The sequence below is a fragment of the Panulirus ornatus genome, chromosome 31 (assembly GCF_036320965.1).
Source record: "Panulirus ornatus isolate Po-2019 chromosome 31, ASM3632096v1, whole genome shotgun sequence".
NCBI classification, from domain to species: domain Eukaryota; kingdom Metazoa; phylum Arthropoda; class Malacostraca; order Decapoda; family Palinuridae; genus Panulirus; species Panulirus ornatus.
This window is the reverse complement of record NC_092254.1, coordinates 16,412,352-16,440,000: the sequence shown is the minus strand read 5'-3', so window position 1 is coordinate 16,440,000 and position 27,649 is coordinate 16,412,352. Positions and strand designations below refer to the sequence as shown.

At 40.2% G+C, this 27,649-nt stretch overlaps 1 protein-coding gene across 1 annotated transcript in view; it reads left to right on the top strand.

Moving 5' to 3' along the window:
* Positions 1-27,649, top strand: part of LOC139758858 (glutamate receptor ionotropic, kainate 2-like) — a 146,677-nt gene that overhangs the window by 32,633 nt on the left and 86,395 nt on the right. Inside the window, exons 3-6 of the mRNA XM_071680723.1 lie at positions 12,178-12,288; positions 12,718-12,948; positions 22,103-22,263; positions 22,401-22,517. Of these exons, the coding sequence (XP_071536824.1) occupies positions 12,178-12,288; positions 12,718-12,948; positions 22,103-22,263; positions 22,401-22,517 (620 nt within the window). The remainder of the gene's footprint in view (positions 1-12,177; positions 12,289-12,717; positions 12,949-22,102; positions 22,264-22,400; positions 22,518-27,649) is intronic.

Sequence of the window (27,649 nt, the reverse complement as noted above, 5' to 3'; positions counted from 1 at the left end):
ATATATATATATATATATATATATATATATATATATATGTTTACCAAATGACGTCCTAGCTTCGTCTCCTCGATGTATATCAACTGACTGTTATATTCCTCTCTTGTGTCTCCCCTGATGAAGTGATTATTACACTAAAGTGCACTTGGGAACATTTCATGTTTCATTTTCCCCATGGACTCATAGGAATATATATATATATATATATATATATATATATATATATATATATATATATATATATATATATATATATATATATATATATATATATATATATATATATATATATATATATATATATATATATATATATATATATATATATATATATATATATATATATATATATATATATATATATATATATATATATATATATATATATATATATATATATATATATATATATCACTTTGCATACCACATCGACCAAAACACCCTATATCTGCAACTCTATCATCAAACACATTCAACAAACCTTCAAAATACTCACTCCATCTTCTCACATCACCTCCCCATTAGCCCCCTTCACTGAAGTTCCCATTTGCTCACTTGTCTTACGCACTTTATTTACCTCCTTCCAAAACATCTTTTTATTCTCCCTAAAATTTAATGATACTCTCTCGCCCAAACTCTAATTTGCCGTCTTTTTCACCTCTTGCACCTTTCTCTTGACCTCCTGCCTTTTTCTTTTATACATCTCCCACTTATTTGCATTTTTTCCCTACAAAAATCGTCCAAATGCCTCACTCTTCTCTTTCACTAATAATCTTACATCTTCATCCCAGCACTCACTACCCTTTCTAATCTGCGCACCTCCCACTCATGCAACAAGCATCGTTTGCGCAAGCCATCACTGCTTCCCTAAATGCATCCCATTCTTCCCCCACTCCCCTTACACCCTTTGTTCTCACCTTTTTCCATTCTGTACTCAGTCTCTCCTTGTACTTCCTCACACAAGTCTCCTTCCCAAGCTCACTTACTCTCACCACTCTCTTCACCCCAACATTCTCTCTTCTTTTCTGAAAGCCTCTACAAATCTTCACCTTCGCCTCCACAAGATAATGATCAGACATCACTCCACTTGCACCTCTCAGCACATTAACATCCAAAAGTCTCTCTTTCCCGCACCTATCAATTAACACGTAATCCAATAACGCTCTCTGGTCTTCTCTCCTACTTACATACGTATACTTATGTATATCTCGCTTTTTAAACCAGGTGTTCCCAATCACCAGTCCTTTTTCAGCACAAAAATCTAAAACCTCTTCACCATTTATATTTACAACACTGTACACCCCATGTATACCAATTATTCACTCAACTGCCACATTACTCACCTTTGCATTCAAATCACCCATCACTATAACCCGGTCTCGTGCATCAAAACCACTAACACACTCATTCACCTGCTCCCAAAACACTTGCCTCTCATAATCTTTCTTCTCATGCCCAGGTGCATATGCACCCATCTCTCTCCATCAACTTTCAGTTTTACCCATATCAGTCTAGAATTTACTTTCTTACACTCTATCACATACTCCCATCCCTCCCGTTTCAAGAGAAGTGCTACTGCTTAACTTGCATTTGTTCTCTCACTAACCCCTGACATTCCCAAACCACTCTTCTTCTTTACCCTTGAGCTTCGTTTCACTCAGAGCCAAAACATCTAGGTTTCTTTCCTCAAACATACTACCTATCTCTCCTTTTTTCTCATCTTGGTTACATCCACACACATTTAGACACCCTAATCTGAGCCTTCGAGGAGGATGAGCACTCCCCGCGTGACTCCTTCTTCTGTTTCACCTTTTAGAAAGTTAAAATACAACGAGGGAAGGTTTCTGGCCCCCCGCTCGCGTCCCCTTTAGTCGCCTTCTACGACACTTGAGGAAAGCGTGGGAAGTATTCTTTCTCCCCTATCCCCAGAGAGAGGAGAAAATGTTTTGGTAAATGTTTTGGTAAATGTTTTGGAAAACGTTTTGGTAAACAGAGAAGGGGTATTAAAAGCTTTGCGGAAGATGAAAGCCCGTAAGGCAGCGGGTCTGCATGGTATTGCAGTGGAATTTTTTAAGAAAGGGGATGACTGTATTGTTAACTGGTTGGTAAGGTTATCTAATGCACGTATGATTCATGGTGAGGTGCCTGAGGATTGGCGGAATTCTTGCATAGTGCCATTATACAAAGGCAAAGGGGATAAGAGTGAGTGCTCAAATTACAGAGGTATAAGTTTGTTGAGTATTCCTGGGATATTATATGGGAGAGTATTGATTGAGAGGGTGAAGGCATGTACACAGCATCAGATTGGGGAAGAGCAGTGTGGTTTCAGAAGTGGTAGAGGATGTGTGGATCAGGTGTTTGCTTTGAAGAATGTATGTGAGAAATACTTAGAAAAGCAAATGGATTTGTATGTAGCATTTATGGATCCGGAGAAGGCATATGATAGAGATGATAGAGATGATCTCTGGAAGGTATTAAGAATATATGGTGTGGGAGGCAGGTTGTTAGAAGCAGTGAAAAGTTTTTATCGAGGATGTAAGGCATGTGTACATGTAGGAAGAGAGGAAAGTGATTTATTCTCAGTGAATGTATGTTTGCGGCAGGGGTGTGTGATGTCTCCATGGTTGTTTAATTTGTTTATAGATGGGGTTGTTAGAGAGGGGAAAGCAAGAGTTTTGGAAAGAGGGGCAAGTATGCAGTCTGTTGTGGATGAGAGAGCTTGGGAAGTGTGTCAGTTATTGTTCGCTGATGATACAAGGCTGGTGGCTGATTCATGTGAGAAACTGCAGAAGCTGGTGACTGAGTTTGGTAAAGTGTGTGAAACAAGAACGTTAAGAGTAAATGTGAATAAGAGCAAGGTTACTAGGTACAGTAGGATTGAGGGTCAAGTCAATTTGGAGGTAAGTTTGAATGGAGAAAAACTGGAGGAAGTAAAGTGTTTTAGACATCTAGGAGTGGATCTGGCTGGGGATGGAACCATAGAAGCGGAAGTGAATCATAGGGTGGAGGAGGGGGCGAAAATTTTGGGAGCCTTGAAGAATGTTTGGAAGTGGAGAACATTATCTCGGAAAGCAATAATGGGTATGTTTGAAGGAATCGTGGTTCCAACAATGTTGTATGGTTGTGAGGCGTGGGCTATGGATTGAGTTGGGCGCAGGAGGGTGGTTGTGCTGGAAATGAGATGCTTGAGGACAATATGTGGTGTGAGGTGGTTTGATCGAGTAAGTAATATAAGGGGAAGAGAGATGTGTGAAAATAAAAAGAGTGTGGTTGAGAAAGTAGAAGAGGGTGTTTTGAAATGGTTTGGTCACATAGGGAGAATGAGTGAGGAAAGATTGACCAAGAGGATATATATATCAGAAGTGGAGGGAACGAGGAGAAGTGGGAGACCAAATTGGAGGTGGAGAGATGGAGTGAAAAAGATTTTGAGTGATCGGGGCCTGAACATGCAGGAGGGTGAAAGGCGTGCAAGGAATAGAGTGAATTGGAACGATGTGGTATACCGGGGTCGACGTGCTGTCAATGGATTGAACCAGGGCATGTGAAGCGTCTGGGGTAAACCATGGAAACTTCTGTGGGGCCTGGATGTGCAAAGGGAGCTGTGGTTCCGGTGCATTATTACATGACGGCTAGAGACTGATTGTGAACGAATGTGGCCTTTTCTTTCTTTTCCTAGCGCTGCCTCGCACACCTGAGGGGGGAGGGCGTTATTATTTCATGTGTGGCGAGGGGGCAATGGGAATAAATAAAGGCATATAGTATGAATTATATACATGTGTATTTATGTATATGTCTGTGTGTGTATATATATATGTATACGTTGAGATGTATAAGTATGTATATTTGCGTGTGTGGACGTGTATGTATATACATGTGTATGTGGGTGGGTTGGGATATTCTTTCGTCTGTTTCCTTGCGCTACCTCGCTAACGCGGGAGACAGCGACAAAAAAATATATATAGATAAATGAATAAATAGATATACATATATATATATATATATATATATATATATATATATATATATATATATATATATATATATATATATATATATATATATTTCTTTTTTTTTTTTTTTATACTTTGTCGCTGTCTCCCGCGTTTGCGAGGTAGCGCAAGGAAACAGACGAAAGAAATGGCCCAACCCCCCCCCCCCCCCATACACATGTACATACACACGTCCACACACGCAAATATACATACCTACACAGCTTTCCATGGTTTACCCCAGACGCTTCACATGCCTTGCTTCAATCCACTGACAGCACGTCAACCCCTGTATACCACATGACTCCAATTCACTCTATTCCTTGCCCTCCTTTCACCCTCCTGCATGTTCAGGCCCCGATCACACAAAATCTTTTTCACTCCACCTCCAATTTGGTCTCCCTCTTCTCCTCGTTCCCTCCACCTCCGACACATATATCCTCTTGGTCAATCTCTCCTCACTCATTCTCTCCATGTGCCCAAACCATTTCAAAACACCCTCTTCTGCTCTCTCAACCACGCTCTTTTTATTTCCACACATCTCTCTTACCCTTACGTTACTTACTCGATCAAACCACCTCACACCACACATTGTCCTCAAACATCTCATTTCCAGCACATCCATCCTCCTGCGCACATCTCTATCCATAGCCCACGCCTCGCAACCATACAACATTGTTGGAACCACTATTCCCTCAAACATACCCATTTTCGCTTTCCGAGATAATGTTCTCGACTTCCACACATTTTTCAAGGCTCCCAAAATTTTCGCCCCCTCCCCCACCCTATGATCCACTTCCGCTTCCATGGTTCCATCCGCTGACAGATCCACTCCCAGATATCTAAAACACTTCACTTCCTCCAGATATATATATATATATATATATTTTTTTTTCCGCTGTTTCCCGCGTTTGCGAGGTAGCGCAAGGAAACAGACGAAAGAAATGGCCCAACCCACCCCCATACACATGTATATACATACGTCCACACACGCAAATATACATACCCACACAGCTTTCCATGGTTTACCACAGACGCTTCATATGCCCTGATTCAATCCACTGACAGCACGTCAACCCCGGTATACCACATTGTTCCAATTCACTCTATTCCTTGCCCTCCTTTCACCCTCCTGCATGTTCAGGCCCCGATCACACAAAATCTTTTTCACTCCATCTTTCCACCTCCAATTTGGTCTCCCACTTCTCCTCATTCCCTCCACCTCCGACACATATATCCTCTTGGTCAATCTTTCCTCACTCATTCTCTCCATGTGCCCAAACCATTTCAAAACACCCTCTTCTGCTCTCTCAACCACGCTCTTTTTATTTCCACACATCTCTCTTACCCTTACGTTACTTACTCGATCAAACCACCTCACACCACACATTGTCCTCAAACATCTCATTTCCAGCACATCCATCCTCCTGCGCACAACTCTATCCATAGCCCACGCCTCGCAACCATACAACATTGTTGGAACCACTATTCCTTCAAACATACCCATTTTTGCTTTCCGAGATAATGATCTCGACTTCCACACATTCTTCAAGGCTCCCAGGATTTTCGCCCCCTCCCACACCCTATGATCCACTTCTGCTTCCATGGTTCCATCCGCTGCCAGATCCACTCCCAGATATCTAAAACACTTCACTTCCTCCAGTTTTTCTCCATTCAAACTTACCTCCCAATGACTTGACCCTCAACCCTACTGTACCTAATAACCTTCCTCTTATTCACATTTACTCTCAACTTTCTTCTTTCACACACTTTACCAAACTCAGTCACCAGCTTCTGCAGTTTCTCACATGAATCAGCCACCAGCGCTGTATCATCAGCGAACAACAACTGATTCACTTCCCAAGCTCTCTCATCCACAACAGACTTCATACTTGCCCCTCTTTCCAAAACTCTTGCATTCACCTCCCTAACAACCCCATCCATAAACAAATTAAACAACCATGGAGACATCACACACCCCTGCCGCAAACCTACATTCACTGAGAACCAATCACTTTCCTCTCTTCCTACACGTACACATGCTTTACATCCTCGATAAAAACTTTTCACTGCTTCTAACAATTTGCCTCCCACACCATATATTCTTAATACCTTCCACAGAGCACCTCTATCAACTCTATCATATGCCTTCTCCAGATCCATAAATGCTACATACAAATCCATTTGCTTTTCTAAGTATTTCTCACATACATTCTTCAAAGCAAACACCTGATCCACACATCCTCTACCACTTCTGAAACCACACTGCTCTTCCCCAATCTGATGCTCTGTACATGCCTTCACCCTCTCAATCAATACCCTCCCATATGATTTACCAGGAATACTCAACAAACTTATACCTATGTAATTTGAGCACTCACCCTTATCCCCTTTGCCTTTGTACAACGGTACTATGCAAGCATTCCGCCAATCCTCAGGCACCTCACCATGAATCATATATACATTAGCCTTACTAACCAGTCAACAATACCGTCACCCACTTTTTTAATAGATTCCACTGCAATACCATCCAAACTTGCTGCCTTGCCGGCTTTCATCTTCCGTAAAGCTTTTACTACCTCTTCTCTATTTACCAAATCATTTTCCCTAACCCTCTCACTTTGCACACAACTTCGACCACATCTTATATCTGCCACTCTATCATCAAACACATTCAACAAACCTTCAAAATACTCAATCCATCTCCTTCTCACATCACGTCTACTTGTTATCACCTCTCTATTAGCCCCCTTTACTGAAGTTCCCATTTGCTCACTTGTCTTACGCACTTTATTTACCTCCTTCCAGAACATCTTTTTATTTTCCCTAAAATTTAATGATACTCTCTCACCCCAACTCTCATTTGCCCTCTTTTTCACCTCTTGCACCTTTCTCTTGACCTCCTGTCTCTTTCTTTTACACATCTCCCACTCAATTGCATTTTTTCCCTGCAAAAATCGTCCAAATGCCTCTCTCTTCTCTTTCACTAATAATCTTACTTCTTCATCCCACCACTCACTACCCTTTCTAATAAACCCACCTCCCACTCTTCTCATGCCACAAGCATCTTTTGCGCACTCCATCACTGATTCCCTAAATACATCCCATTCCTCCCCCACTCCCCTTACTTCCATTGTTCTCACCTTTTTCCATTCTGTACTCAGTCTCTCCTGGTACTTCCTCACACAAGTCTCCTTCCCAAGCTCACTTACTCTCACCACCCTCTTCACCCCAACATTCACTCTTCTTTTCTGAAAACCCATACAAATCTTCACCTTAGCCTCCACAAGATAATGATCAGACATCCCTCCAGTTGCACCTCTCAGCACATTAACATCCAAAAGTCTCTCTTTCGCGCGCCTGTCAATTAACACGTAATCCAATAACGCTCTCTGGCCATCTCTCCTACTTACATAAGTATACTTATGTATATCTCGCTTTTCAAACCAGGTATTCCCAATCATCAGTCCTTTTTCAGCACATAAATCTACAAGCTCTTCACCATTTCCATTTACAACACTGAACACCCCATGTATACCAATTATTCCCTCAACTGCCACATTACTCACCTTTGCATTCAAATCACCCATCACTATAACCCGGTCTTGTGCATCAAAACCACTAACACACTCATTCAGCTGCTCCCAAAACACTTGCCTCTCATGATCTTTCTTCTCATGCCCAGGTGCATATGCACCAATAATCACCCATCTCTCTCCATCAACTTTCAGTTTTACCCATATTAATCGAGAATTTACTTTCTTACATTCTATCACATACTCCCACAACTCCTGTTTCAGGAGTAGTGCTACTCCTTCCCTTGCTCTTGTCCTCTCACTAACCCCTGACTTTGCTCCCAAGACATTCCCAAACCACTCTTCCCCTTTACCCTTGAGCTTCGTTTCACTCAGAGACAAAACATCCAGGTTCCTTTCCTCAAACATACTACCTATATCTCCTTTTTTCACATCTTGGTTACATCCACACACATTTAGACACCCCAATCTGAGTCTACGAGGAGGATGAGCACTCCCCGCGTGACTCCTTCTGTTTCCCATTTTTAGAAAGTTAAAATACAAGGAGGGGAGGATTTCTGGCCCCCCGCTCTTGTCCCCTCTAGTCGCCTTCTACGACACGTGAGGAATGCGTGGGAAGTATTCTTTCACCCCTATCCCTAGGGATAATATATATATATATATATATATATATATATATATATATATATACATATATATATATATATATATATATATATATATATATATATATATATATATATATATATATATATATATATATATATATATATATATATATATATATATATATATACATATATATATTTACACATATATGCATACATATACACACATACACACACACATACACACATATATATATATATACATATGAAAAATATAAGAAATGATTTAGAAAACTGAAACTTCTAGCTTGAAATGAAATGAAAAATGAATGTCACATAATGGTTCAACCTCTGGGTATGGAAAAGGGAAATGTATAATTTATTTACACAAACGTCAATAGTAGTTTTCATCAATTTAACCACTGTATCATACTGCCTGGTCCATATATATATATATATATATATATATATATATATATATATATATATATATATATATATATATATATATATATATATATATATATATATATATATATATATATATGGATGTCAATGTGCTGAGAGGTGCAACTGGAGGGATGTCTGATCATTATCTTGTGGAGGCTAAGGTGAAGATTAGTATGGGTTTTCAGAAAAGAAGAGTGAATGTTGGGGTGAAGAAGGTGGTGAGAGTAAGTGAGCTTGGGAAGGAGACCTGTGTGAGGAAGTATCAGGAGAGACTGTGTACAGAATGGAAAAAGGTGAGAACAATGGAAATAAGGGGAGTGGGGGAGGAATGGGATGTATTTAGGGAATCAGTGATGGATTGCGCAAAAGATGCTTGTGGCATGAGAAGAGTGGGAGGTGGGCTGTTTAGAAAGGGTAGTGAGTGGTGGGATGAAGAAGTAAGAGTATTAGTGAAAGAGAAGAGAGAGGCATTTGGACGATTTTTGCAGGGAAAAAATGCAATTGAGTGGGAGAAGTATAAAAGAAAGAGACAGGAGGTCAAGAGAAAGGTGCAAGAGGTGAAAAAAAGGGCAAATGAGAGTTGGGGTGAGAGACTATCAGTAAATTTTAGGGAGAATAAAAAGATGTTCTGGAAGGAGGTAAATAGGGTGCGTAAGACAAGGGAGCAAATGGGAACTTCAGTGAACAGCGTAAATGGGGAGGTGATAACAAGTAGTGGTGATGTGAGAAGGAGATGGAATGAGTATTTTGAAGGTTTGTTGAATGTGTCTGATGACAGAGTGGCAGATATAGGGTGTTTGGGTCGAGGTGGTGTGCAAAGTGAGAGGGTTAGGTAAAATGATTTGGTAAACAGAGAAGAGGTAGTAAAAGCTTTGCGGAAGATGAAAGCCGGCAAGGCAGCAGGTTTGGATGGTATTGCAGTGGAATTTATTAAAAAAGGGGGTGACTGTATTGTTGACTGGTTGGTAAGGTTATTTAATGTATGTATGACTCATGGTGAGGTGCCTGAGGATTGGCGGAATGCGTGCATAGTGCCATTGTACAAAGGCAAAGGGGATAAGAGTGAGTGCTCAAATTACAGAGGTATAAGTTTGTTGAGTATTCCTGGTAAATTATATGGGAGGGTATTGATTGAGAGGGTGAAGGCAGGTACAGAGCATCAGATTGGGGAAGAGCAGTGTGGTTTCAGAAGTGGTAGAGGATGTGTGGATCAGGTGTTTGCTTTGAAGAATGTATGTGAGAAATACTTAGAAAAGCAAATGGATTTGTATGTAGCATTTATGGATCTGGAGAAGGCATATGATAGAGTTGATAGAGATGCTCTGTGGAAGGTATTAAGAATATATGGTGTGGGAGGCAAGTTGTTAGAAGCAGTGAAAAGTTTTTATCGAGGATGTAAGGCATGTGTACGTGTAGGAAGAGAGGAAAGTGATTGGTTCTCAGTAAATGTAGGTTTGCGGCAGGGGTGTGTGATGTCTCCATGGTTGTTTAATTTGTTTATGGATGGGGTTGTTAGGGAGGTAAATGCAAGAGTCTTGGAAAGAGGGGCAAGTATGAAGTCTGTTGTGGATGAGAGAGCTTGGGAAGTGAGTCAGTTGTTGTTCGCTGATGATACAGCGCTGGTGGCGGATTCATGTGAGAAACTGCAGAAGCTGGTGACGGAGTTTGGTAAAGTGTGTGGAAGAAGAAAGTTAAGAGTAAATGTGAATAAGAGCAAGGTTATTAGGTACAGTAGGGTTGAGGGTCAAGTCAATTGGGAGGTAAGTTTGAATGGAGAAAAACTGGAGGAAGTGAAGTGTTTTAGATATCTGGGAGTGGATCTGTCAGCGGATGGAACCATGGAAGCGGAAGTGGATCATAGGGTGGGGGAGGGGGCGAAAATTTTGGGAGCCTTGAAAAATGTGTGGAAGTCGAGAACATTATCTCGGAAAGCAAAAATGGGTATGTTTGAAGGAATAGTGGTTCCAACAATGTTGTATGGTTGCTAGGCGTGGGCTATGGATAGAGTTGTGCGCAGGAGCATGGATGTGCTGGAAATGAGATGTTTGAGGACAATGTGTGGTGTGAGGTGGTTTGATCGAGTAAGTAACGTAAGGGTAAGAGAGATGTGTGGAAATAAAAAGAGCGTGGTTGAGAGAGCAGAAGAGGGTGTTTTGAAATGGTTTGGGCACATGGAGAGAATGAGTGAGGAAAGATTGACCAAGAGGATATATGTGTCGGAGGTGGAGGGAACGAGGAGAAGAGGGAGACCAAATTGGAGGTGGAAAGATGGAGTGAAAAAGATTTTGTGTGATCGGGGCCTGAACATGCAGGAGGGTGAAAGGAGGGCAAGGAATAGAGTGAATTGGAGCGATGTGGTATACAGGGGTTGACGTGCTGTCAGTGGATTGAATCAAGGCATGTGAAGCGTCCGGGGTAAACCATGGAAAGCTGTGTAGGTATGTATATTTGCGTGTGTGGACGTGTGTATGTACATGTGTATGGGGGGGTTGGGCCATTTCTTTCGTCTGTTTCCTTGCGCTACCTCGCAACCGCGGGAGACAGCGACGAGGTATAAAAAAAAAAAAATACATATATGTATATGTATACATATATCGGGTTTCGAAAGAAAAAATAAAACAATAGATACAATACACATACAAAAGAAAAGAAGAATACGGTCGTTGCGTTGTTACTGCTAGTAGTACTTGATAGAGATTATTACTGATAGTTTATGATATTCATGAGTGTGTCTGTGACCAAGCAATTGGCCCTTGTACTCCACGTCAGGTCGATTTGTGCTTGCGTTTCCTACAAAGGCGCTGGGTCAAGCACGTCCTTAAGACTCTTCCCAGCTGGGACCCTGACTGGTGTCGTACTGTTCGATTAGGCTGGACCAGGATCGGCCGGGATATTCGGCCCACTCAAACTGCCCTGTTGGAATCGAAGTTATCAGTGTCTCTTGTAGGTACATTATTGGCTCATTACCCTCATAGAGGGGAGAGCCATGCACACTATATAACTTACTGTATATCTTACCGCGATTTTGTCAGTGGATGTTGAATGCTATGCCCCCCGGTCTGGGTAACTGTCTCCAAGGAGGTAGGGTACTTACTGACTGACACACTGCGTCTCGTCTGTGTAATGCGTGACTTGAAATCACGTTGGGTTGCCAAGACGATCATTGTGGTTTCCCTGGTTTTTACATCACCATTTCATTTTGTCACTTTTCCTTCCACTTTACTTTGTCACTTTTGCACACTCGGTAAATTTTCATGGTGACATTACTTTAAACTATCACTGTATGTTCATAATTGAGCGCATGGCGTAATCCTATATAGAAGCTGCTATGGACGAATACGTGTCCCGTAAAATTCAATTTCTATAACCAACCTACAGCTATACTCATGATACTTGTCATGGGTTATTTTACGTGCTAAGTCCATACATTATTCTTACAATATGATACTTTGCTCCTTACTTGCTAAACAATACTACAAGAGTATCCATAATTGGCTTCTTTCCCCTGGGCACCGATCAGTACCGTGGGGTTGCCAATATGATCCCCCCCCCCCATATAGAGGCTCTAATATTAAGTATATTCTTAATTTCAAGATATGATATTCCCACCATATCAAATAATGACTAGTCACTTTGCACGGCATGAAGGGAGAAAGAATCCAAAGGACATGGAAAATGAGAATTCCAGAGCCTTTAACCCTTACTGTTGGTAGATGCCTTCCCTCTGCATATACCTGCGCTATGTAAATTGACTGTGGTAACCATGTGTATATACACGTGGGGAAGACTGAACTAGTTTATTAATGTGTGTATGTATGTTTGTGTGTGTGTGTGTGTGTGTGTGTGTGTGTGTGTGTGTGTGTGTGTGTGTGTGTGTGTGTGTGTGTGTGTGTGTGTGTGTTTCATTACTATTCTCGTGTTGCCCAGTCTCTTAGCCTTGTACATATATACCATATCTTTACTCCTATAGGTGTATTCACACATATGTTTCCAAAAAAAATATTTAACCCAAAATTTATGAACACTAAACACATTTTGTGAATATGATTTTCTTTTCAAAATCTTTTGGTCAGGTTTCATATTGAAAAATAATCTAGTGGTGTATCACTCACACTTGTCTTATTTTACTTTCAGATCTGGCAATAAAGATGTGGTTTCATAAGTCTAATATGAGAGGTGTGAGTAACCAAGTCAGGTTTGTGCATATGTGGTTGGGTGGCATGTCTTACCGTGCCGTCGCTCGGACCACTGGAGCCAGTGTGTCAACTGTGTGCAGGTGGATACGTAAATGGCAACGGGAATTTGGCCTTACCAAGACCGTGGCCCAGCAGAGAAAGAGACATTGTGATACATTGGGTCTGTTTCGTAAGGCCAGCAATACTAACAAACACACTGGGAAAAATGGTTGTAAAAAACATACATCACACCATTTTTCCCCTCTGAGGAGAATACATCAAACATCAACTACTTTTTCTGACTATCTGAAGCTATTTGCGCTGAAGCACAACACTCAGTCTGTGTGTCTCCCATTATCGCGTCAGCAGGCATTGTTGCAACGATTCAAATCTGATCTGTATTTCTGGAGCTCATTTAAGTCATTGAATGCTGTGTACTTTATGCATCCGGGTTCAAAACAATTGATAGAATGAAAAAGGAGATATCTTATGAGGGAAATGCATCAGCGAGGTAACGCCAGGAAACAGACGAAGAACGTCCCGAATGGAAGTCTGGTGCGTTCAAGTTTGGAAACATACGTGTCATGAAATATATTATGTGGACATCATTGTGGGATGCATGTTGCCAGACTTCAACGCACCAGACCTCCATTTGGGTAGTCAGGTGTTTATCAAATGGCGTCCTAGCTACGTCTCTTCGTTATTAATCATCTCACTGTCACATTACTTTCTTATATCTCCCCTAATGATGTAATCATTATACGAAATTGAACTTGGGAAATCATTGCGTTTAATTCCCCTTTGGTAATGGATGTGAGAATATATGAAGGCAGCATGTATGAATATGTACATGTGTATATATGTATATGTTTCGGTATGTCTTTCTTCTTTCCTTCATACTATTCGCCATTTCCTGCGTTATCGAGTTATCGTTAAGAACAGAGGACTGGGCCTTTAAGGGAATATCCTCACCTGACCCATTCTCTGTTCCTTCTCTTGGAAAATGAAAAAAAAAAACGAGAAAGGAAGATTTCCAGCCCCCCATTTCCAGCCCCCCCAAGTATTCTTTCTCCACTATCCCCATGGATATATATATATATCTATATATATATATATATATATATATATATATATATATATATATATATATATATATATATATATATATATATATATATATTTTCAGAAGTGGTAGAGGATGTGTGGATCAGGTGTTTGCTTTGAAGAATGTATGTGAGAAATACTTAGAAAAGCAAATGGATTTGTATGTAGCATTTATGGATCTGGAGAAGGCATATGATAGAGTTGATAGAGATGCTCTGTGGAAGGTATTAAGAATATATGGTGTGGGAGGAAAGTTGTTAGAAGCAGTGAAAAGTTTTTATCGAGGATGTAAGGCATGTGTACGTGTAGGAAGAGAGGAAAGTGATTGGTTCTCAGTGAATGTAGGTTTGCGGCAGGGGTGTGTGATGTCTCCATGGTTGTTTAATTTGTTTATGGATGGGGTTCCTAGGGAGGTGAATGCAAGAGTTTTGGAAAGAGGGGCAAGTATGAAATCTGTTGTAGATGAGAGAGCTTGGGAAGTGAGTCAGTTGTTGTTCGCTGATGATACAGCGCTGGTGGCTGATTCATGTGAGAAACTGCAGAAGCTGGTGACTGAGTTTGGTAAAGTGTGTGAAAGAAGAAAGTTAAGAGTAAATGTGAATAAGAGCAAGGTTATTAGGTACAGTAGGTTTGAGGGTCAAGTCAATTGGGAGGTAAGTTTGAATGGAGAAAAACTGGAGGAAGTAAAGTGTTTTAGATATCTGGGAGTGGATCTGGCAGCGGATGGAGCCATGGAAGCGGAAGTGGATCATAGGGTGGGGGAGGGGACGAAAATTCTGGGAGCCTTGAAGAATGTGTGGAAGTCGAGAACATTATCTCGGAAAGCAAAAATGGGTATGTTTGAAGGAATAGTGGTTCCAACAATGTTGTATGGTTGCGAGGCGTGGGCTATGAATAGAGTTGTGCGCAGGAGGGTGGATGTGCTGGAAATGAGATGTTTGAGGACAATGTGTGGTGTGAGATGGTTTGATCGAGTAAGTAACGTAAGGGTAAGAGAGATGTGTGGAAATAAAAAGAGCGCGGTGGAGAGAGCAGAAGAGGGTGTTTTGAAATGGTTTGGCCACATGGAGAGAATGAGTGAGGAAAGATTGACCAAGAGGATATATATGTCGGAGGTGGAGGGAACGAGGAGAAGTGGGAGACCAAATTGGAGGTGGAAAGATGGAGTGAAAAAGATTTTGAGTGATCGGGGCCTGAACATGCAGGAGGGTGAAAGGCGGGCAAGGAATAGAGTGAATTGGATCGATGTGGTATACCGGGGTTGACGTGCTGTCAGTGGACTGAATCAGGGCATGTGAAGCGTCTGGGGTAAACCATGCAAAGTTGTGTGGGGCCTGGATGTGGAAAGGGAGCTGCGGTTTCGGGCATTATTGCATGACAGCTAGAGACTGAGTGTGAACAAATGGGGCCTTTGTTGTCTTTTCCTAGCTCTACCTCGCACACATGAGGGGGGGGAGGGGGATGGTATTCCATGTGTGGCGAGGTGGCGATGGGAATGAATAAATACAGACGGCGTGAATTGTGTGCATGGGTATATATGTATGTGTTTGTGTGTGTATATATATTTGTACATTGAGATGTATAGGTATGTACATTTGCGTGTGTGGACGTGTATGTATATGCATGTGCATGGGGGTGGGTTGGACCATTTCTTTCGTCTGTTTCCTTGCGTTACCTCGCAAACGCGGGAGACAGCGACTAAGCAAAATAAATAATAGAATATATATATATATATATATATATATATATATATATATATATATATATATATATATATATATATATATATATATATATATATATATATATATATATATATATATATATATATATATATATATATATATATATATATATATATATATATATATATATATATATATATATATATTTTTTTTTTTTTATACTTTGTCGCTGTCTCCCGCGTTTGCGAGGTAGCGCAAGGAAACAGACGAAAGAAATGGCCCAACCCCCTCCCCCATACACATGTATATACATACGTCCACACACGCAAATATACATACCTACACAGCTTTCCATGGTTTACCCCAGACGCTTCACATGCCCTGCTTCAATCCACTGACAGCACGTCAACCCCGGTATACCACATCGCTCCAATTCACTCTATTCCTTGCCCTCCTTTCACCCTCCTGCATGTTCAGGCCCCGATCACACAAAATCTTTTTCACTCCATCTTTCCACCTCCAATTTGGTCTCCCTCTTCTCCTTGTTCCCTCCACCTCCGACACATATATCCTCTTGGTCAATCTTTCCTCACTCATTCTCTCCATGTGACCAAACCATTTCAAAACACCCTCTTCTGCTCTCTCATTTATATATATATATATATATATATATATATATATATATATATATATATATATATATATATATATATATATATATATATATATATATATATATATATATATATATATATATATATATATATATATATATATATATATATATATATATATATATATATATATTTATATTTATATATATATATATATATATATATATATATATTTTTTTTTTTCATACTATTTGCCATTTCCCGCGTTAGCGAGGTAGCATTAAGAACAGAGAACTGGGCCTTAGAGAGAATATCCTCACCTGACCCCCTTCTCTGTTCCTTCTTTTGGAAAATTAAAAAAAACAAGAAAGGGGAGGATTTCCAGCCACCCGCTCCCTCCCCTTTTAGTCGCCTTCTACGACACGCAGGGAATACGTGGGAAGTATTCTTTCTCCCCTATCCCCAGGGATATATATATATATATATATATATATATATATATATATATATATATATATATATTCATTCCATTCCTTACACGCCTCTCACCTTTCATTATGTTCAGACCCTGATCACTCAAATTCTTTTTCTCTCTTGCCTTCCTATTCCAATTCCGTCTCCCGCTTCTACTTGTCCCCTCCATCTTTGACACTTACATCCTCTTTTTCAACCTTTCCTCACTCATTCTTTGCATATGTCAAAGCTATTTCAATAAACCCTCTTCTGCTCTCTCAACCTCAGTCTATTTATTACGACACATCTCTCTTATCCTTTCGTTATATACTCGATCAAATCACCTCATACCACATACTGTCCTCAAACATTTCATTTCCAACACATCCAGCCGCCTGTATACAACCCTAACTATAGCCTATGCCTTGCAGCCATATAATATTGTTGGAACTACTATTCCTTCAAACTTACCCATTTTTCTCTCTGAGATTTTCTGTCTTTCCATCGCCCCCAAGACCTTCGTCCCTTTCTCGACCCTATGAATCCCATCCACTTCCATAATTCAATTTGATGATATTACCACTCCCAGATATATAAAACAGTTCACCTTCTCCAATTTTTTTCCATTCAAAGTCACCTCCCAATTATGTAGTTCCTCAACCCAGCTGAACCTAATAACCTTGCTCTTATTCAAATTCACTCTCAACATTTTCCTTTCACAAACCTTTCCAAACTCAGCCACCAACTTCTGCAATTTCTCACTCAAACCAGCCACCATGATGTATCATCTCCTTAAAAGTGACTTACTTCCCAGGCCCTCTCATCCGCAACAGAACGTATAATCCCCCATCTTTCTAAAACTCTTACATTTTTCTTTCTAACCACCATATCCATAAACAAATCAAACAGCCACGGGAACATCACACATCCCTGCTGCTGACAGTCTTTCACTGAGAACTAATCACTCTCTTTCTACGCGTTCACATGTCTTAAACTCTAGATAAAACTTCTCTGCTTCTGGCACCATACTTTCCACATCACATGTTCTTAAGACCTTCCACAAAGCAGCCCTATCAACCCCATCTTATGTCTTCTCTAGATCCATAAATACCGCATACAAATCTAATTGTTTTCCTAAGTATTTCTCACACATATTTCTCAAAGCAAACACCCGTTCACACATCCTGTATCAATTCGGAAATTACACTGCCCCTCCCTAATCTGATGCTCTGTACATGCCTTCACCCTGTTAATCAATACCTATACATACAATTTTCCAAGAATATTCAGCAAAATTATTCCTCTGTAGTTTGATAATGGCATTATACAAGCATTCCACTATTCCTCAGGCATTTCTCCATGATTCATACATACACTGAATATCCCTACCAATCAATCAAAACACAGTCACCCCCTTCCTTAATGAATTCAACTGCAAAACCATCCAAACCCGCCTTCTCCCCGATTTCATCATATGCAAGGCTTTCACCACCTCTGCTCTCTTCACCAAACCACTCCCCCTGACTCTGTCACTTCCCATAACACCCCGACAAAAATACCCTATATCAAACACATTCAACAAACCTTCATAATGCTCACTCGATCTCCTCACTTCATAGCTACCTGTTATCACATCCCCCCTTGCCCCCTTCACCAATGTTCCCATTTGTTCTCTTTTCTTACGCACGTTATTTACCTCTTATCAAAGCATCTTTTTATTCTCACTAAGATATAATGATACTCTTTGACCCCAACTCTCATTTAGTCAACCCTTGCATCTTCCTCTCGACCTCTTGACGCTTTTTCTTATGCGTCTTACAGTCACTTGCACTCATTTCTTGCAAGTATCGTCCGAACTCCTCTCTTTTTTCATATACTAACAACTTGTTTCTTCATCTCACCACTCACTGCCTTTTCTAATCTGTCCACCTTCCATCTTTCTCATGGCACATGCATCTCTTACACATGACATCACTTCTTCCCTAAAAACATCCCATTCCTTACCCACTCCCCTCACGTCATTTGCTCTCGGCTTTTGCCATTTTACACTCAAACTCTCCTGGTACTTCCTCAAAAAAGTCTCCTTTCCGAGCTCACTTGCTCTCACACACATGGAAATGATGGCTTTATGTGCAAGTGGTGTTAAAAAACACTGCCGCAGAAACCTGAAAATAGCTTCCAAATACATATGTGCATCTAATATGAGTAGTACTTCTTGTGCAAATGTATTACGAAATATGTATTTATTTCTTTATAGAAATCTTATCTGTGTAAGGGAAAACGGATATGAAATTATAAGCATCATTTGACAAACATCAAATGACACAATACAGAATATGAACAACATTAGCCCAAAACTGCAGTATTTATTTAGCTTAATTTTATGAATAATCTTTTTCTTATCTAAAAGTTTGCAGAGAAAGTGATGGCTGTGACGTTGCTGCAGCTGTTCTTTGTGGATGGAGAATCTCATGGAAGATCGTTGTTGCCACAAAGATTTCGTAAGTAAACAAACAATATCCGGTATTTTCACTCTTACGTAAGCCTGCATAAATGTCTTCTTGTGTTAGTAATATTTGGCATTACTTAGTCACTTGAGATTTCTAATCCTTCCAGTCTTGTGCCTTCCTTCATATAGATTTACAGCGTTTAATAACTTGTGCCAGTGCTTATGTACTTGTGAGCGCAGAGCGGCTTGATAATAGGTACTGATGCCTTTCTAATTGTAGATACACAGCTGCTTATTAATAGGTACTAATGCCATACTATGTGTGAATGCACAGCTGCATAACAATAGTTAGAGATGTCCTTCTAATTATGGATACACAGCTACTTAATAAAAGGTACTAATGCCTTTCTAATTGCGAATGCACAGCTGCTTAATAGCAGGTGTTTGCGAACATTCAGACATGAACTGTCCTAACAGAAGGCGTTATCTCCCGGGTCTGCACACTTCCCACTACAAATATATTGTATCTCGAAATCGACTAACGATATTGCTGGTGAAGATTTCCACCGGGGCAACAACAGCCTTGCCAAGTCAAAATCAAAGTCGCTTCAAGTTTGGCATGAGATGATTGAACAATGAATGTCATCTCGCAATATACAATACGATCCCAGGGTGTCGTTGGAGGGAACGGAACTTTCATTTTTTGCGGCCTATAGAAGTGTTGAACAAAGCCCTCATGATGCGCACACGGCGGCCTTGACCGTTCTGCTGGGTTAGAAGTGTATAGACGTTTGAGAAGCATTCGGTCAGGAACATGGAAGTGTTACGTTCTTCAACAATTCAATCAAAAGATGCGTTATATATCACTGGGCGTCGGTGGTGTACCGGTTACCATTCATAACTTAAAGCATTCTAGGGCCGTCCGGGATCGAGCACATAGGTCCGAACCCTGGCTGTGGTAGTCGATCGACAGTCAAACCGACTGTTCGTCCCTATGGGTTGGTCGATATGATTAATATTTGGCTAAGGTTGGGAGAAAGAATACTTCCCACGTATTCCCTGCGTGTCGTAGAAGGCGACTAAAAGGGGAGGGAGCGGGGGGCTGGAAATCCTCCCCTCTCTTTTCTTTTTTTTTTTTTTTCTAAATTTTCCAAAAGAAGGAACAGAGGGGGCCAGGTGAGGATATTCCCTCAGAGGCCCAGTCCTCTGTTCTTAACGCTACCTCGCTAACGCGGGAAATGGCGAATAGTTTGAAAGAAAGAAAGAAATATATATATATATATATATATATATATATATATATATATATATTTTTTTTTTTCTTTTAAACTATTCGCCATTTCCCGCGTTAGCGAGGTAGCGTTAAGAACAGAGGACTAGGCCTTTTTTGGGATATCCTCACCTGGCCCCCTCTGTTCCTTCTTTTGGAAAATGAAAAAAAAAAAAAAAAAAAAAAAAAAACGAGAGGGGAGGATTTCCAGCCCCCCGCTCCCTCCCCTTTTAGTCGCCTTCTACGACACGCAGGGAATACGTGGGAAGTATTCTTAATCCCCTATCCCCAGGGATAATATATATATATATATATATATATATATATATATATATATATATATATATATATATATATATATATATATATATATATATATATATATATATACATATATATATATATATATATATATATATATATATATATATATATATATATATATATATATATATATATATATATATATATATATACATATATATATATATATATATATATATATATATATATATATATATATATATATATATATATATATATATATTTATATTCTATATATTTTGCTTTGTCGCTGTCTCCCGCATTAACGAGGTAGCACAAGGAAACAGACGAAAGAATGGCTCAACCAACCCACATACACATGTATATGCATACGCGTCCACACACGCAAATATACATACCTATACATCTCAATGTATATATATATATATATATATATATATATATATATATATATATATATATATATATATATATATATATATATATATATATATATATATATATATATCCATTGACAGCACGTCGACCACGGTATACCACATCTTTCCAATTTACTCGATTCCTTGCATGCCTCTCACCCTCCTGCATGTTCAGGCCCCGATCACTCAAAATCTTTTTAACTTCATCTTTCCACCTCCAATTTGGTCTCCCACTTCTCCTCGTTCCCTCCACCTCTGACACATATATCCTCTTGGTCAATCTTTCCTCACTCATTCTCTCCATGTGCCCAAACCATTTCAAAACACCCTCTTCTGCTATCTCAACCACACTCTTTTTATTTTCACACATCTCTCTTACCCTTACATTACTTACTCGATCAAACCACCTCACACCACATATTGTCCTTAAACATCTCATTTCCAGCACATCCACCCTCCTGCGCACAACTCTATATGTATATATATATATATATATATATATATATATATATATATATATATATATATATATATATATATATATATATATATATATATATATATATATATATGCCCTGGCATGAACCAAGTACCCATTTTATTGAGCAGCCCCTACAGGTGGATGAACCATTGGATTGACAGTGGACCGATTGCCCTAAACAGAATTTGAACCTATGCGCTCGACCCTAGTCGGCCCATGGACACTTAATCCACTCCAGTCTAAACTACTCTTCACCTGCTTGAATATTCATTTAGAATGAATAATGGCTAACTAGCAACCACAAATTCTTAGCACCTATACAGTGAAACAACAATATCTACAATGCAATCCTACCTCAATATGCTCGGCATTCAGTTCTCTGCGATAGCGCGAGACCCCTCCCACCCGAAAGGACACTCCAAACCCCGAACAAACACAATATTGACGATATATATACTTACCGAAGCAACCCAAAAGCTTCAAACAACCACCCTCCCAGCTCAGTCTTGAACACCACTCCCCTAGTCATACACTCATCAGAAACCATACTGTCATACTTTTGCAGCCCTTGGTAATCCTTAAAGATAAGATAGTAAAGAAATTCCCAATTTTGGCAGCTCTATATAATGCCACATCCGTTGGAGCTCAGGTGATAGAAGCTGTGTTGGAGACAACAGTGTCCCAGCCCCGTTGTTCCATCTTCCTCTTCGCTGACGATAAGACCTATATGTCCAATGTATCCTTGGTAAGCTTTCTTTCAAATTTTCCGTAATCGAGCTTGTCAAGGCAATGGTCATTTTTGAGTCTGGTATACATATTTCAGCCATTATCAATCATACATTGTACATTTCTGAGGCTCATATTGCACTATGTTCCTCCCAGTTTCTGAATCAGATTCGGATCGCCGGAAGCGTGGTTGTTTTTCGGGTCCCAACAGACAGCGATGATACAACTGTCATTCAAACCCAGCTCTCCCAGCAGATGGAGAAAACTAAACAGGTAGGTCCGTTGTAGTGTGCTGTCGAGGTAGGTACAGAACCACACGGATTACTGACATGATATGTGATATCTTATTTGCAAGACACTTATCTTGTTTTCGTTGCTAGTTACGGGGTTATAATGTACTCTCACTGCATAATACCTCTAATATGGTCGCTGACATATCTGGAATGGACCTTCGGCCATTCTTTTACATCTGAGGTGAAGAGGTCTCTACGCGAATGCATTAACTGATGGATACCTCACATGGTAACTCACATAACTGGATGATGTGGGTAATGCGATGCCACACTACTGCGGGAGTGAGCAGGTCAATTTCACAAACTGATTGGACTGCTAGGACACTCAGTTATTGTCAGTGAGGCGGGTAGGTCACCCATACATTACTATCGAGACAAGATGGTCACATATACGTTACGAGAGACACGGTTAGGATACCCATGATTTACTGCTTGGCCATCTAAGTTACTCATGCATTACCATCAGGGTGGTAAAGTCCCCCATACATTACTACTGAAACGGATAGATCACGTATATATTACTATGTAGACGGTTAATTCACTAATTAATTAATGCTGGCGTGAGTTGATCACTCACGCATTACTAATAAGGCGGGTAGGTCACCGACATATTACTACTGAGTTAGCTGAGTCACCCACACATTACTATTCCGGTGGTTAGGTCACTCATACATTATTACAAAGGTAGGTCACTCATGCCTCACTGCTAAGTCAGGTAGGCCACTCATATATCACTTCTAAGGCAGGTAGGTCGGTCACACATTACTGCTGTGTTGGGTATGTCACTCATATGAGGTGGGTGGCTCACTCATATAACACCACTGAAAAGGACTGCTCTCACACGAGTGTAAGATTCCGTCACTGGCAGTGATGGAAAGCAGGAGCCTGCGGTTCGCCTCGTCCTACGCCAGATCTCATCCCTTACTCTGCTCTAGCCTTTACATCCTATCGTGAAATACACGAACCGCTTGATTCTTTAAAGGCTGTGTCCACGATAGTGAGGTACACACTAACTCCAGCTATATCCTGCTGGTTATGGTCGCCTTATGTCGCAGTAAGGTTACCTCTTTTCCGGGATAGAAGTCACCAAAATAATGGTAAAGGTAAAATTCAAGTATGAAGTTGATCTTAAAGATGGGTAAAGCATACAATGTCCTTCCCATAGATATAACAGACAGGTATTGGGATGGGTACCTTCACATCGTTGCTAAAATCCGCTTCGACAGTAGGTCCTGATAGACGGAGGATTTACTGTACACATATCCTGAAGAATATCAGATCCCTACAACTATAGGACCCGAACATCCTAATCCATATAGGCCACTCAGGCCTTCACTCCAGATGTCATGATGAGAAATGACGAAACCCTCACTACAACACTACGTTCGCCAAGGTGACCTATCTAGAAGTAATCATATTCCCATGACAATCATTGTATCGACCACTCCAATCCTCACATCTTAAGGCATTGGCCAGCCGTCCAAAAAGAATATTGGAATCTTGTCCCTGAAGTATTAAACAAAGGTCTATTCAGTATCGAAGAAGAACATGGAAGACCTAGACAAAGCATTAGACAAGATGTATCAGATCACTGTAAAAAACGCAGTCAGCTGTAATCCCCATCACCAGGGACACAAAATTACCATATTCACCTGTCACTCATAACATAATCGAAATCAAACATCTATTCCCTCGTATTCTGACCTACACCAATGCTCACGGCTGGACATTTGATCTGTATCAGCAATATACAGATCCACACATAACCCTAACAGGAAAAGACGATCAGCTTCTCATGCAAAAAAAAAAAGCGGTGATCCAGAAGCCTTCTGGCAAGGAGTTATAGACGGTTATAGGCATCATAAACCACTCGTTAATGAACAATAATAAGGCTGTTGAGGACAAAGCCAAGGTATGGCGAACCAATTTATGAAAATATGGAATCGGTGTTCAAATTCACTCAGGAAGGATATAGACGTTGTGACTACATTATTCAAAGGAAATAACCAACTGGCTGACTCGAAATAAGGAAAGAACTATCCCACTTCATACCGGTGACTCAACTAGAATAACTTCGAATAACTAATAATCAACATGCAGGAATTACAAGCGGCCATCCATAAGACCACGCTTTCCGCTACACGATAAGTAGAATACATAAGAGACAAATCATCGAGTTACCTCCTCAAGGAAACGAATACCTCCTCAGTATCTACAAAGCTGTGCTAAACACAGTACATTTTTTTCATGTATACAAGAACGCCAGGGTAACAATGATATCAAAGTAAGAAATGCCAGACACAGATTTAAAACACATTCGTCCAATCTCCAGTCTTTTCCCTAGAAGTTCCTCGTAAACTATTTGAGAGAATAATGAAGCACAGGTTAAGGGGGCATTTAGAACACTACAGCCTCTGTAATCAAATCCAGCACGGCTTCTAGAAGGGAAAAAGCAAGACCCCTGAGCGTTGCGAACACAGTAGAAGAAAAGTGGACATCTTAGAAGACAAGGAATAAACTGCACAAAGATATATAAGTAAAGCCTTTGACGAAGTAAGGACTGAGGACCCACCATATACACACACGCACATATATATACATATATATATATATATATATATATATATACATATATATATATATATATATATATATATATATATATATATATATATATATATATATATATATATATATATATATATATATATATATATACATAAGTATACGTATGTAAGTATACGTATGTAAGTAGGAGAGATGGCCAGAGAGCGTTATTGTATTACGTGTTAATTGACAGGCGCGCGAAAGAGAGACTTTTGGATGTTAATGTGCTGAGGGGTGCAACTGGAGGGATGTCTGATCATTATCTTGTGGAGGCTAAGGTGAAGATTTGTATGGGTTTTCAGAAAAGAAGAGTGAATGTTGGGGTGAAGAGGGTGGTGAGAGTAAGTGAGCTTGGGAAGGAGACTTGTGTGAGGAGAGACTGAGTACAGAATAGAAAAAGGTGAGAACAATTTAAGTAAGGGGAGTGGGGGAGGAATGGGATGTATTTAGGGAATCAGTGATGGATTGCGCAAAAGATGCTTGTGGCATGAGAAGAGTGGGAGGTGGGTTGATTAGAAAGGGTAGTGAGTGGTGGGATGAAGAAGTAAGATTATTAGTGAAAGAGAAGAGAGAGGCATTTGGACGATTTTTGCAGGGAAAAAATGCAATTGAGTGAGAGATGTATAAAAGAAAGAGACAGGAGGTCAAGAGAAAGGTGCAAGAGGTGAAAAAGAGGGCAAATGAGAGTTGGGGTGAGAGAGTATCATTAAATTTTAGGGAGAATAAAAAGATGTTCTGGAAGGAGGTAAATAAAGTGCGTAAGACAAGGGAGCAAATGGGAACTTCAGTGAAGGGCGCAAATGGGGAGGTGATAACAAGTAGTAGTGATGTGAGAAGGAGATGGAATGAGTATTTTGAAGGTTTGTTGAATGTGTTTGATGATACAGTGGCAGATATAGGGTGTTTTGGTCGAGGTGGTGTGCAAAGTTAGAGGGTTAGAGAAAATGATTTGGTAAACAGAGAAGAGGTAGTAAAAGCTTTGCGGAACATGAAAACCGGCAAGGCAGCAGGTTTGGATGGTATTGCAGTGGAATTTATTAAAAAAGGGGGTGACTGTATTATTGACTGGTTGGTAAGGTTATTTAATGTATGTATGACTCATGGTGAGGTGCCTGAGGATTGGCGGAATGCGTGCATAGTGCCATTGTACAAAGGCAAAGGGGATAAGAGTGAGTGCTCAAATTACAGAGGTATAAGTTTGTTGAGTATTCCTGGTAAATTATATGGGAGGGTATTGATTGAGAGGGTGAAGGCATGTACAGAGCATCAGATTGGGGAAGAGCAGTGTGGTTTCAGAAGTGGTAGAGGATGTGTGGATCAGGTGTTTGCTTTGAAGAATGTATGTGAGAAATACTTAGAAAAGCAAATGGATTTGTATGTAGCATTTATGGATCTGGAGAAGGCATATGATAGAGTTGATAGAGATGCTCTGTGGAAGGTATTAAGAATATATGGTGTGGGAGGCAAGTTGTTAGAAGCAGTGAAAATTTTTTATCGAGGATGTAAGGCATGTGTACGTGTAGGAAGAGAGGAAAGTGATTGGTTCTCAGTGAATGTAAGTTTGCGGCAGGGATGTGTGATGTCTCCATGGTTGTTTAATTTGTTTATGAATGGGGTTGTTAGGAAGGTGAATGCAAGAGTTTTGGAAAGAGGGGCAAGTATGAAGTCTGTTGTGGATGAGAGAGCTTGGGAAGTGAGTCAGTTGTTGTTCGCTGATGATACAGCGCTGGTGGCTGATTCATGTGAGAAACTGCAGAAGCTGGTGACTGAGTTTGGTAAAGTGTGTGAAAGAAGAAAGTTAAGAGTAAATGTGAATAAGAGCAAGGTTATTAGGTACAGTAGGGTTGAGGGTCAAGTCAATTGGGAGGTAAGTTTGAATGGAGAAAAACTGGAGGAAGTGAAGTGTTTTAGATATCTGGGAGTGGATCTGGCAGCGGATGGAACCATGAAAAGCGGAAGTGGATCATAGGGTGGGGGAGGGGGCGAAAATCCTGGGAGCGTTGAAGAATGTGTGGAAGTCGAGAACATTATCTCGGAAAGCAAAAATGGGTATGTTTGAAGGAATAGTTGTTCCAACAATGTTGTATGTTTGCGAGGCGTGGGCTATGGATAGAGTTGTGCGCAGGAGGATGGATGTGCTGGAAGTGAGATGTTTGAGGACAATGTGTGGTGTGAGGTGGTTTGATCGAGTAAGTAATGTAAGGGTAAGAGAGATGTGTGGAAATAGAAAGAGCGTGGTTGAGAGAGCAGAAGAGGGTGTTTTGAAATGGTTTGGGCACATGGAGAGAATGAGTGAGGAAAGATTGACCAAGAGGATATATGTGTCGGAGGTGGAGGGAACGAGGAGAAGTGGGAGACCAAATTGGAGGTGGAAAGATGGAGTGAAAAAGATTTTGTGTGATCGGGGCCTGAACATGCAGGAGTGTGAAAGGAGGGCAAGTAATAGAGTGAATTGGATCGATGTGGTATACCGGGGTTGACGTGCTGTCAGTGGATTGAATCAGG